Source organism: Octodon degus, unplaced genomic scaffold (genome assembly GCF_000260255.1).
Source record: "Octodon degus isolate 3935 unplaced genomic scaffold, OctDeg1.0 scaffold00107, whole genome shotgun sequence".
Classification (NCBI taxonomy): Eukaryota; Metazoa; Chordata; class Mammalia; order Rodentia; family Octodontidae; genus Octodon; species Octodon degus.
Genome location: NW_004524683.1, coordinates 5,363,464 through 5,376,890, shown reverse-complemented (window position 1 = coordinate 5,376,890; position 13,427 = coordinate 5,363,464). Strand labels below are relative to the sequence as shown.

At 42.3% G+C, this 13,427-nt stretch overlaps 1 protein-coding gene across 1 annotated transcript in view; it reads right to left on the bottom strand.

The window, feature by feature from the left end:
- Agbl4 (ATP/GTP binding protein like 4) overlaps window positions 1-13,427 on the bottom strand; it is a 1,571,060-nt gene that overhangs the window by 87,412 nt on the left and 1,470,221 nt on the right. The window contains exon 9 of the mRNA XM_012516469.1: window positions 10,206-10,317. Coding sequence (XP_012371923.1) covers window positions 10,206-10,317 — 112 coding nt within the window. The remainder of the gene's footprint in view (window positions 1-10,205; window positions 10,318-13,427) is intronic.

The window sequence follows — 13,427 nt, the reverse complement described above, 5'->3', positions numbered from 1 at the left end:
AGTTGGTAAGAAGTATACAGAGTTCTTTAGGATGAAAAGATGCTGGAGAAATTGAAGGATCCACCATCTTGATAGAGATTTTACCCTGAAGTGAAAGAGCTACTACTGTCTAATGTGCTTTCTTTCAAAGAGTTAAAGTTATAATGTAGAGAGTTAAAAACACCATGTCTTTTATCACAAGTGGTAGAAGTTGCCCTTTCGAAAACTGATTATCTTCCTTAAAATTCCTTAAAGTTTCATAAGCCATCTCAAAGTGTTATAGGAGAGCTTGTAAAATTTTGTGACTTAAATCACTCTGTTTTCAGAGTTTTGTGTATAATATTGGATTTATTTCAAGTCCTTACTTCCACATAGGACCTTTTTCTCTTGGTGACTATTTACCGGGCTATGTTCAAATACCTGAGCAGACAAAGCTGCTGTGATCTGTGGTGCCACGAGGATGCATTAGACTGCACCTCAAGAATCAGCTGCAGCTAGTTGCACTCCAAATATTTCAAAAGGCCTTTCCCCTTCACCCTACAACAGGGCAATAATGCCCCTTGCTTTCTAGAAAATGTTTTACATTGCGCATATTGGTTCCTGCTCTACAACTAGTGAGACAGGTAAGTTAGGTATTATATGTCCCTTTAAGCAGAAGGTCACATTGAAACTTAAGAAACTGTGTACTTGTTAATTTTAATTGTCAACTTGATAGCATTAAGAGATTCCTGGAGAGGTGACTGAATTTTGAGGGTGGTGACCTTATTGTTAAGGCTTGTGTCTGGATGCTCTCCCACAGCCTCCCAAAGGCGAGGCATTTTAGAGGTGGCTGAATCTAAGGTGTGCAATGCTGGAATAAGGGTGTGTAATCACTAAGTTAATCCACCAATTGATTCAGCATGGTTTTGAGTGTGGATAATAGAAAGGCTTTCTATGAGCATGGGTGGCATCACCCAAAGGCCGAGTAGCCTAGATGGATGCACGGGGACAGAAAGAGGGCAGGCCTGCTGCTGCTTCTTTGCTGCCTTGCTGATTTCTTGCCTTGTGCCTGCAATGAACTGTTTCTCCTCTTAGATGCCCCTTTTCCATGCCACCCAGCCTTGGTGCCAGCCAACTATGAGCTAAAATCTCTACAAAGTGTGAGCTGAAATAAAAGTTAATTGGGCTGACTATGTATCTCAGATGCTTATCAATGAGTTAGCCCACTGATGAGTTCAAAGCTAAGTGGACTAATAAGAAAGAAAGGGCACCTAGTTGGAAGCAGTAGGTCATGGGGGTGTGACCTTGGGGGCTACCTCTGGTTCCTGGCCACTTTCCCTCCAGCCTCTTTCCTGCGCTCTGCTTCCTGGGTGCCATGAGTCAAGTAGCTTCTTCCAGCCCTGTCCTTCCTCCATGACATTTCTGCCTTGGAACTCACCAACTATGGACCGACACCTCTGAAACCGTGAACCAAAATAAACTCCTCTTTAAAATTCTAGGTGCTGGGTATTCTGTCCCAGCAACAAGAAGGCTGACTCATATAGAAACTAACATTATTTGCATTGTACTAAACACCTTTTGAGGCACTTGATTGGTCTTCCTTCCTTGGCAGCAGCCAGGACTTTTGTGCCTTGTGGAAATCCTTTCCATCAGTGGCTTACGTACTATATTGTAAAAACAACTCTAATGACTCAGACTGAGGGATTGGGGTCCTTTAGAGATGATCCTTCAAGTCCTACAGTGTATTGCAGGAAATCAGAGAAGGGAAAAGACTTGCCTAAGAGCACAGGTGAGCGATTCAGCCACCCTGGCAGAGGAATTGATGTTCCCAGCCTCTCTTGCCGCCATACACAGAAAAGCACCCATACTCATAGATGGGGATCTGGAACAAGAGTTGCACTTCTGGATCTTGAAACCCCAGTGAGAGTCTATACATGTCCCTAGAAATGTGGTTTTCAAAGGAAGAAGCACAGTTTTTCTAGAGGGTGATTAACAAGTTGCCATCATGGACAGAGTAATATCCCACCTCAAATGTCTTAGCTGCAGCCTCCTGTTCTAGTTCACCTCTGAGTGTGTGTGTGGACTGAGAAGCTACCTTCTCAGCTTTTCCTCATTCCTTCCTTGCGGTGGGCTTGTCCTTTTTCCACAGCAAGGTTTCACTACAGCCCATGGAGGGAGCACTTTGCAGGAGTACACAGGTAGCCCTAGTCTCTAAAAGGCACAGCCGTCTTGGGGCCTGCTAGTCAGGGAGGCTGTGAAACCCCTGCTCACGCTAAGCACAGACCTCCCAGGCTACTTCCTTCTGCTTTTACTGGCGAAAGTGTGGCTGGCTTTGTGTTGTGTGAAAATCCTTAATATACTTACATATAACTGAATATTTGTCTTTGTGTCTGTTTTTTATTTATCATGTTTATGTTTTTATGCCTATGTATTTCCTGTTTTATTGTATACAACAATACATGAACATTGTCATGTTGTGTAAGTGTGTGTGCACATAACCTGTGTACATTGTGAGTTGCTGTGAATGAGTATTTCTTTGTGTGTTGTTCGACCATGTCACTGACTGCTCTGTTTGTCAGATATATGTGTTGTAATTTATTTATTTATTTGACAGAAAGAGAGCAGCTTATCTTAAGGACTACAGTAGACAAGAGAAGAGGGAAATACACCTCCCGTTCACCCCTGTGTTGCTCTATTTTAAAAGCTGCTCTGTGTTGTTATGGCAGCTAATTTTCCTTAAATGATTTAGGGAAATGGATCTGTCTAAAAGAGCTGCAGTCAAGTTGTTATAGCAACATGGCAGCAGCTGAGGTGGTCTTGTCTGCTCCAGGAAAAGGAGAAATCACCTTGGAGTACAGAAACCTCTCTAAAAGCAATCACTGGGGTTCTGAGGGGGCTGTGGGGCGAAGAGAAGTCGCGCCCCTCCCCCAGTCAGACCTTTGGGTTCTTGGCAACAGCCTCGGCTACTCTGAGAGCTGGTCTCCTTGTCCTTCTCCCCACTATCACTCTAAGAACCTGCCTGGTACCTCCTCCCTATTCTCCCTCCTCCTTTGACCCAGTCATACTGTAGCCCTAGCAACATTCTGAAATGGGCATTCTTTATTCATCTGCTCACTCATCATCCAGCATGGTATTCAGTGCAGTGCCATGTTCCGTGCTGGGTCCGAAGGGCACAGAGGGGAATACAACATCTTCTAGAACTGCATGCTAGCCATGTCAGCCTTTATCCCACAAGTCAAGGAGTTGCTGAAAGGTTTTAAAGCAGGGGTGGGAGACCCAGTAGGAAATAACTTTAGAATGATCTTAGCATTTCTAGACTGAGAAATGGCTGGAAATACTATACATTGATTCTTTTTTTTCCCACAGAACTGGGAATCAAACTCAGGACCTTGTACTTGCCAGACTGGTGATGCTGAACTACCTTCCCAATCCCTATTCATTGATCTTGTTCCCAGTATGTTTGAGGGTTCTCTTTTGACTCCTGTGAGTACTGAGCTTATGCTGGGATATTTCCAACAAGTGGTGCTTGTTCTACTTTGATTTTTTTGTTTTATCATCCTGATATCAATTCAATTAAACATTAATTGAAGAGGGTCAAAAACTTTGATTTTAATTCTTCAGTCCAGTGTGAAAACTCATTCATAACCTTCCTCAGCCTACCATCCCTGCCCTTTCCCTGTTTCCTGTTATAAATCCTGAACACGGGTCCAGTGGCCGAGGTCTCCCACCTCCACTCCATTCTTTAGCCTCCCCTGGACTGCCTGCTCCCATTCTCTATGTCATCTCTTCCAAATCATAGCCACCTGACAAAATAATAATTGCTTCTAAAGGCCCAGTCCAAAGGCCAACTCTTCAAAAATGCTTCTTTGGTTATCTCCCCATGATAAGCCCCACGTGTATTAGTTTTCCCCAGGCCTATGCTTTTGAGGCGCTACATTTTCTTTTTGTAGCATAGCTTCCTGACTGCCATGGATTAGCATTTCACAAGAACTTGGTCTTTCCATGGGCTTGTAATCTCCTCCTACCCTAGATTCTAGAATATTAATTTCTATAGCCCCAGAGGGTCTTCCTCATGGAGATACTGAGAAGTATGGGCTGTATTTTAAAGCAAAACTTGCCTTAGTGTTTCACTTCACTAAGCAGGCCTCCAGGTCTACCTCACAGGTACAAAGTCAGGTGCTGTTAGGGCTTCACTTTTTAAGGTCACAACTGAGTATAGGTATGAGAGGGGGTGCCTTGCTTGTGGCCTTAGGAAAGTGACTATGGTTGGTGGCTGATTGTGTGATGTGAAATCACTGTCGTACTCTGTGGTATATGTGCTAGCAGAAAGGGAAACTGCCACAGGTAGGCACTTATTTCTAACTTGAAAGGAGATGTCATTTTTAGTTGTAAGTACTGAAGTACTCTGAGACCTAAAATCAGAGTTGGAAGGAGAGACCTCAGTGAGGGGCAGAACTGGAACTGGCTCTCTGGGTCTACCACCACCATTGTGGATATCAAAATGTCTAGGCTCAGCTGCTGGGCAAGGAGCAATTGGTCAGTGGGGAGCAGCTGTGAACTGGGAAGACAAGGGACCTGGGGCCTGGGAACATGAGTGGTGATGAACGCAGGAGTCTAAGTGGAACAAGTTGGTGACAGCCATCAGAAACCTGTGTCCTAGAAGGAAAGAAAGAAAGAAGAAAGAAAGAAAGAAAGAAAGAAAGAAAGAAAGAAAGAAAGAAAGAAAGAAAGAAAGCTAATGGTTATAAGACAATAGATAAATCATTTAAGCTCAGTGCTCTTAGTTTTACAATACAAGTAGATATAAAACAACATATTACTATCATGAAGTATATGAAGTCACTGAAATAAAGTATATTACTTTAAACTGAAAAAAAAAAAAAGAAAAGAAAAGAAACCTGTGTTCTGGAAACAGGAATGAGTGATGTCACCTTAGATTCCCTGGAAGTTTTGGTCAGTGTCAGGAGGTGCCAATGAACATAGGAGAGGCTTTGTGCCACCAGACCAAATCTTTAATTAAACGAAGGCACAGTGGTCGTGGCAGTGGAGTTAGGGCATACTCCAAAGGGCAGGTGAGGTAGAAGAGGGGTCATGCTTCAGAGTTTCCTCTTCCTCAGGAAAGTCTGACACAAAGGCAGAGGCTTTAGGTTGGCTTTACCAGTTGCTCAGTTTTTTATGCTTGGAGTCAAATCTCAGTTGGGCACCAAGGATCCTGAGAAAAATAGCCAGAATCTGCCCCCAGAGGCAATAATAGATTACAACTGGTAATCAAGAGGTGCATTGCCCAGAGGAAGCTATTATAAATGTAGGTCCTGAAACACTTTAACAACTTAGCTTATGTGGATCTCTGGGTTAAGCACTTCTTTTTCAAGATCATCATTTAATGTGCATGTTCCCAAGAGGTATTGAGGAGTCAGTGAGCACAGGGCTAGGCAAGCAGCCTTTGAAGTGAATACCATCACTATCATGAAGAGAACAGGCTCTCACTGCCCGCTGAGAGAAGGGGTATTCCACAGAGGCATTCCTCCAGGGGACTCCTAGGGTAGGCTGGGCATTTCACTTCTGTGCAACTTTAAACCAAGCACATCAGCGATGGATGCCTCACCCATCCCTATGCATTCTGTGCCTCTTCAGGAGATTTCCCTCTCAGGAAGGAAACCACAGCCACTCTAAAGCCCACACCACAACCATAGGTATCAGCCAAACAAATCCCTTCCTCTTCCTTCAGCCAGTCACCAAGTCTCTCATGTTTTGCTCCTTAACACCACGAGACCAAAGGATTCCTTCTGAGACTCAAATTGGATTCTGTTACTTTCCTGCTTAAATCCTTCAGTGTCTCCCCGTTCCCACGAAAATAAAATCCTCCTTCTTCCCTGTGCTGGAGCTCTCACTTTGTTTTACTGTTCGCTCCCAGTGTTCACCACACAGAATAACTTGTGGTTTCCCGACTTGCCTCCTGCTCAGGGCAGATGCACGCATACTTCTCTGCCTGGAATGTTCTCTGTGCCCCAAGCGTTCCTCACATATCAGCTTAGGGGATGTCCCTGTGCTGGGCTCCCACATGCTGTGCCTCCTTTCATGGATGTACCCCGAGCAACCATCTGGAAAGGTTGTCTCCACCAGGCAGTGGGGGCGCGCCGGCACCCCTGCACAAGGCCTGAAGGAGCTGAGAGAGGAGTGACACTCAGCTCTCACAGGGGCTTGCTCAATCTGTTGTCTTGTGGGCAGAAGGCCGCCAGATCAGGCATGAGGTTGTGAGCATGTAGGAATAAGTACAGAAGACCTCCTGGCAGTTCAGATAGCCCAGGCCTGAGGGCTGATGGTTATATATGTGACAAAGCGAAGGCATAAGTAAGGACCAAAGTGTATAATAGATGTTGTGAAATAGGAAGAAGTGGTTCCCAGAAAGGGGGGATGGGTGTGGGGTGGGGTGTGGAGTGAAAAAAAAGATAAAATGGAAACAAATTTTGTAAATAGGAGGAAAAGAGGGGTTGAAGGGAGAGGAGGGGATTGGGGGGAACAAAGCACAATCAACATACGTCATATAGAAGTACTAATTCCCTATGATGAATACGACCATTATGTGTATGTAAATTGTCCCAGTTAGTAAAACTTAATAAAACATAATAAAAAACAAAAGCAAAATATATGTGACACTGAAGACCAGGAGAAGGAACACATTTAAGGCTATTGAGACTGCTATCTGGGGCACTGCAGTGCTTGCAGCTGGGCACAACAAGGCCAGAAGGCAGATGTGAATCTGAAAGAGATCCACATAATGTTTCCTGAGGGTCTGCCATGGAAGAGTACTGTACTAGGTACCTTTACATCACTTTGAACTACAAAGAATGCATAATCTGTCATCCAAACCAGGATAATTTTAACAATGAAAAGGGACTCCATTAAAAATTATCCCTGGATAACAAGTATGAACTAAGACTTATGACCACTCTACTCTTCGGGGGAGTGGGGGTACTAGGAATTGAACTCAAACCTTGCCCTGGCCAGGCAGGCACTTGTGCCACTGAGCCATACCCCAGCCTACTTGGTGTTTTTTTTAAATAACCCATGAAATGTTTTGTAAATTCATATTACCAATGTATTTACTCATATATTGCAAGGGGCACTGTTTGTTTTTTCCACTAGTTGAGACAGTGCCTGGTATATACAAAAATGAAATGAAGGAAATAATGGAATACAGGATTGGACAAAGAACAAGCCTCAAATATGATCCCAAGCAAAATGGACACTTTGCAGATGGCTGAGGTCTGCAGCAGAGGATCCAGCTGAGCTGCGCCCATGCTACAGAGCCATACAACCTGTGAGATAACAAACATGTGCTGTGCTAAATCCCTCCACCAAAAAAAGTTTTGCGTGAGGATGGAGGGAGAAGGGAAGGGATTGAGAGCTGGGATCCCATGTCAGGTAAGCTTGCCTTCTATATTAGTCCCCTATGTCCTTGCTTGATGTATAAAGTGATGGACTTGAGGGAAAAATTGTGTATACACCTATCTGAGTATCCAGTGTGTACTTACGAATATCCAGGCAGTTCATGCTATCAATTTATGTAGTAAGTAATTTCCTAAAGTCTCTACACCTCAGTTCTGCCTGGTCTATGTTTTGTAACACAGACAAATATCCAGTTGTTTGTGAGCAAATCTGTAACTACTCATTGCTGATGGCAGTGGTGGGCTCAGATCTCATGATCAGCAATCCTTAATCCCTTTCCTTTCCTCACCCTGTTCTCTCATTGAGGACTCAGCTGAGACACCACTCTGTCCCATAGCTTTTATTCTATCACCCATTCCTCCTGGCCTAGTATCTGTTCTTTCACCATGCCTTATCATCCTGGATAAAAGGATTCACCATGTTCAATCCAATGAATAGTTATCAAATACCTATTGTCAGTCAGATAAAAAATAGAGAGAGATGGTTTTCTTGAGTAGGAGGAAGGACTTTAAGTCCCTACAGAATATGATGAAAAAACATTTGACTCATCCACATGGCCGACACTGACAAAGGTTCTACAATCTGAGGTACAGGATCTCAGGATAAATCCTGAGGGGATTTCACTGACCTTCTCAGACCCAAAAGCTACAACTCTTGTTGCATAGGTCCTGCTTTACCTTGGTTTTAACCATCCAGCAGAAAAGTATAAAAATGAAGTGTAAGAAGTAAAGCCATGGTGTTAGGTTGAGCTGTAGGGGACTCAGGTCAACAATTTCTGACATTGCCAGTTAAGCGGAAGACCTAATACTATTATGAGCTACTGGACTCTTTTAGAATATTTTGCTGAGTTTATACACCTATAATATTCAAATAATGGAACTTAACAAAAAAAGGGGATAGAGATGAATGTCCATTTTGTATCTGTGTATTCACAGTGGTTAGGATAGATATATTGTTACATTCTTTTAATGAATAGAGGGATTTGTTCTAATGATGTTTGTAAATAGGATATCATGTCCACATCTTGTACAGCAATTAACCACTAGGAACAATGTATGCATTGTGTTAATTATTGAAACTGTCCTACCAATTTGGTTTGAAACTTTCTCATTGCTATTTGTTTCTCAATAAAATTATGGTAAAAAAGGAGGAAGGAGCAGGAAAGAGCACTGTAACTCTATCAAAGAAACTGCAGAAAGCACAGAAGCCAGGCATAGAGAGCTCAGCAGAATGCACACACTCACTCAGGAAACCATCCCAGCTTCCCTCTGCAAAGAGCCAATCATGATGGCATGGAGAATTCAGGCAACAAAGGGATTTGGTGAGCACTTCTAGCACCATTCTTGCTTAGAAAGGATAAGCTAGAGAATGAAGCCCCTGTATTAAGCCTATGCTCATGCAATTCCCGATACAGAAAGTCAGCCAAGAGAGAGCCCAGGAAAGAAAAATTTCCATCCACAATCAAAGAAACAGCTGACTCGTGACCAAGATAACTATGGCATGTTACACAAAAAATATGGACTTGCATTCTTATTAGTAATTGCTCTGATATATGTGTTTGCTTTTAAGTACACATTTTTTTCTGATCTATATATGAATCTCTTTAATTAAGATATTTTTAGCAGCATATTCAACAAAAGTAAGTACAACAGGTTACACTGGTCCACCCTGAAGTGCCTCAACTCTGAGAACTTTATTGTCTTAGTCATCACAATCTATCACCTAAAAGAAGTTAAAGCATGAGAAAATTACAATCACCACAAAAGGACAGGATGCAGATATAATTTCAGTAGAATATCTTCTATACTATGGAGCCTACTCTGTGCACCATTTATGACAGAATACCATTCAGCTTGAAGTTGAACACCTTCAGTATACCAAAGCGCATAGTCCGTACACCTATTTTATTCTCAGGTAGCTGATTGCTAAACTGTTTTATTTCCCTGTAGAACCTACCTCTTTCCTACCTGAGAGAAAGGTCTGTCCTGTCCTCTCTCTGACAGCCCTTCCAAAAGAAAATGATTGTGGTCTTCTTCCCTTCTCTAAGCTATGAAACCCCACTATCTCCTCTTATTTCCTATAGACAAGAACTTGGTCTTTGTGAGCAAGCATGAGTACATGCCCATTGTTCTGATGCCTATTTCCCTCTTTTTTCTGGAATAGCAGGCTCTCTTCTGTTGGAACAGGTACTGCCTCACACCCAGCTCCACCATATATGTCCCATGGTGCTCTCATGTCTTTTTAGATCCTTGCCTCTTGGACCAGAGCTACCTTGCCCAAGGGTGGACTCATTCTCCAAGCTAGGAAAGTCCCAGTCCTTTTGTTCTTGAAACTTGAAAGTGAAAGTAAGTCGCTGTGGCAGTAACAGCTGGAGCCACTGGGTGACACTTGGCAGTCACATTTCCCTCATGTGGAGGAAGCCAGAGTATAGACTTCAGCTGTACAAAATACCCCTGGTGTTCTAATAATGTTTCTATCTTGCTTATATTAGCTCGAGTTGTATTTCTTTATTTTGTAACCAGGGAGCAAGTTCTGACAAATACGAACATATTTTGATATATTTCTTTAATCACGTGAGACCACTGTAATACTTAATACTTATAAGGGGTAGAGAGAAACAAGGGATTAGGAAAAGCTACTGGCATCTGAGGATTTGGAGAAGTGCAGACCTAGACCCTTTCTGGGTTTGCCTATGCATTCCTAGTTTTCATATCCAAGTGAACTTTTCCAGTCTAACACTTCCTCTTTCCAGATGAAGCACCAACACTCGCAGCGGCTGAGAGGATTCATTTACTCACTGGGTCATTGTACATCTTGACGATGAGCTGTTTCACCCCATGCAGAGTAGGGTGGGCCCACGGAGAGGGATCCAGCCAGTGACGATTCAGGTCGAACCCCATCAGAGAACACCTAGATAATACCCAAAGTAAGAGGGGTTAAAAATAGGAGGACGGGACAATATTTTCACGTGCCAAAATACATGTAAGTGTGTATCAGCAATTATATCATTCATCTACTATTTTCAAAGATATTTTGAAACACTTTACATGTGTTAATTAACTTAGTTCTAGCAACTGTCTTGAGAAGACATTACTGTAAGGCCCATACTACAGAAGAAGAAACTGAGAGAGTTTCAAAAATATTTCTGGGAAACAGTCTTACTTCAGCACTCATGTTCATATGAGCATCACCTACACAGTGCAGTAGAAAGAAATGTTCTGTGCTTTAGTTATGTTTCTCATTGCTGAGACAAACTAACTGACATTCAACGCTAAAGGGAGAAAGGCTTATTAGCTCACAGTTTGTAGAGGTTTCAGTCATTCATCAGCTTGCTCCAAGACTGGGTGGTAAATGGAACAGGGGCAATAATTCATTGTGGCAGAATCCAGCAAAAGCAACAAGGGAGACAGCAGGGCCATGTCTCTTTCTGCCCCTTATATTGTGTGTAGACTACCTGCCCAAGGGCAGGTGTAGCACTTACCCTTTTAATCCCATAACTAGACCATGAATCAATCATAAACTCTAGAGTCAGTCTCCTCTAAAAGCCTGTCCCCCATGACCACTTGAGGCTTTAGGGGACAGCCACACACAAACACTAACACTGCAAAAACCATCGGTGTCCTCATGGCTTCTGTTTGCCTCATACCTACAGCCAATCCATTGTCTCTATGTTCAAAATATCCTGGCATCTTTTTAATCATTTCCAATGAAATCACCATGAATTTTGACAAAGGTCTAGAGTTCTGTGGAAATTTTTTACTTGGCATTCTTGTTTTCATCTTTGCATATTTTCACCCCTTCCCTATCCTTCCCTATCATTCCATCTTCTACACAATAATCAGACTGAATGTCTTAGAAACATAAACCAGACTATCCCTCTTTTACTCAAATGGTTCCCTGCTGTATGCAGCATAAAAGCCCAAATTCTTACAATGGGCTATCATCCCTGTGACCTGCCATTTAACTTCTCTGACCTCAGCTTCTACCATTCTTCCCTTTATTTCTTCTGTATCAGACTTTCTCTCCACTGTATCCTCTACACACCAGGTACTCTCTGCTTTGGGGACTTTGCTGAATGTCCCCAACTGAATGTCAATGTTGGCTTTTCAATCATTTTAAGCAAAAACAGAGATAGCCATGCATGTAGGATGTAACCTTAGCATCACAATCAAGAGGACACTATCAACAAGGCACTTACTAACATCACTTTGTCCCAAAAACTAAGTGTTTCACCACAGACATGATCATCTTTAGCCTGGTCAGTGTCATTTAGGAAGCATGTGATGAAATAGGCTTCAAGCCTAGAAATGTCCACCTTTAATGCGCATGCTATCCTAAGAGTTTGCCTTAAATCTCAGAAAAGAATTTTTTAAAAATATTTACTTGGTACAGGGTCTCACTACTCAGCTCGGACTTGTAGTAATCTTCCTGTTTTCAGCCTCCCCAGTGTTGGGATTACAGGTGTGTACCACTCCTCCTAGACTTGGTGGCTAGCTCAGTGTACCTGGGGCTGGGGCTGGGGCTGCATGCGGCTCCAGGGATCCAATCCCGGTCCCTGAGCTTGCCTAAGCAAGTGCTTAGTCGGCTGAACTATCTCATTGGCCCTTCAGAAAAGACTATTGATTTGAGCATTTGAGAAATGATGGAACTGTAGAGACACTGGGGAAGGATGATTCCATTTTTTGTTTTATTCAGAATAGTTATATTATGTTAGGCAGAATTATGAACTTGCTACTGTCTTCATTTGAAGATTAAGTACCGTTTAAGCATATGTGTTTGCATATCAAATTGACAAAAATAGAATGTGACAGTTAAATGCAGTTGTCAACTAGAATGGGAGTTGCCAAGGGGTTGGTAGAGCACACTTCTGGATAACTCTTGGTGGCTTTAGGGGTCATGCCTTTAGAGAGCACATAGCTTGCTGGTAGTGTTTTCCTACTCTGCCTCTTGGTCACTATAAAGTGAGCAGCAATCTTCTATCAAACCTTGTGTCATGATGTATATTATTTGGAATCATGAACTGAACCCTCTGAAATCATAAGCAAAATTAAACCCTTCCTTCCCTAATTTGTGTATATTGGGTATCTGGTCTGAGCAATGAGAAACTTACAGAAGAAGGATAACCCAGGAGCTAAATGCAGCAGTTCATTACAGTTTTTCTGAGAACTATTATATGCCAACTGCATGATAATTTTGTTGGGATAGAGTAGTTGGTAACAGATTTTCCTTCTTTAGGAGATATATGGTCTTATAGGAAAAAGATATATTTACAGATTTATATGCATTTATAATTCAGGTAATATTGTAAAGCCTAAATAAGTTAATGAACTTAATTTAGGAACATGTTCTGGTGCATAATAATTTTTCAAAAATTTTGTGTTGTGATTATATTTTATGTTATATCCTTCATGCATGATATAGATTACTAGTTTACAGTCTGCAGGAGGCTGGCATGTACAGTAGTGGTTCAGAATGATCTCCAGAATTTTAGTATAGGTGTTGCTGAAGCAAGTGGGACTGGAGAGATGGCTCAGTAGAATAAGCGCTTCCCTGGAAAGCGCAAGGGCCTGAGTTCAATCCCCGTTTCCGAAAAAAAAAAAAAAAAATGTAAACTAAAGCAAGCACAAGAATGATCCCATTTTTCATTGCAGTCTGAAATTAGGCAGATCTGAGTTCAAAGCAGTACTCTGTTCTCTCCAAGTCTGTAGTCAGTGTTTGTCTATGTTCTTTGGAGAATCATCAGCATCTCTCTCTATTATTACATGGAGTGATAGAATGGAGTAGGTTTGACTTCTATGCACAGTTGACAAAAACATGGTCAACCCTTGTCTCCTATCATGGAATCCAGATGAGCCAGTTCTTCCCTCTTTGTGACCTGAAAGCAAGGAAGCAGCAAGGAACCCCGGCTCAGGTGACAGCCACACCTGGTGATGCTGGAAGCAGGGAGTGTTGTTCAGAAATATTACTGGGAAACAGAGGCAGATTATTTTTTATTTTTATTTTTATTTTTGGTGGCACCA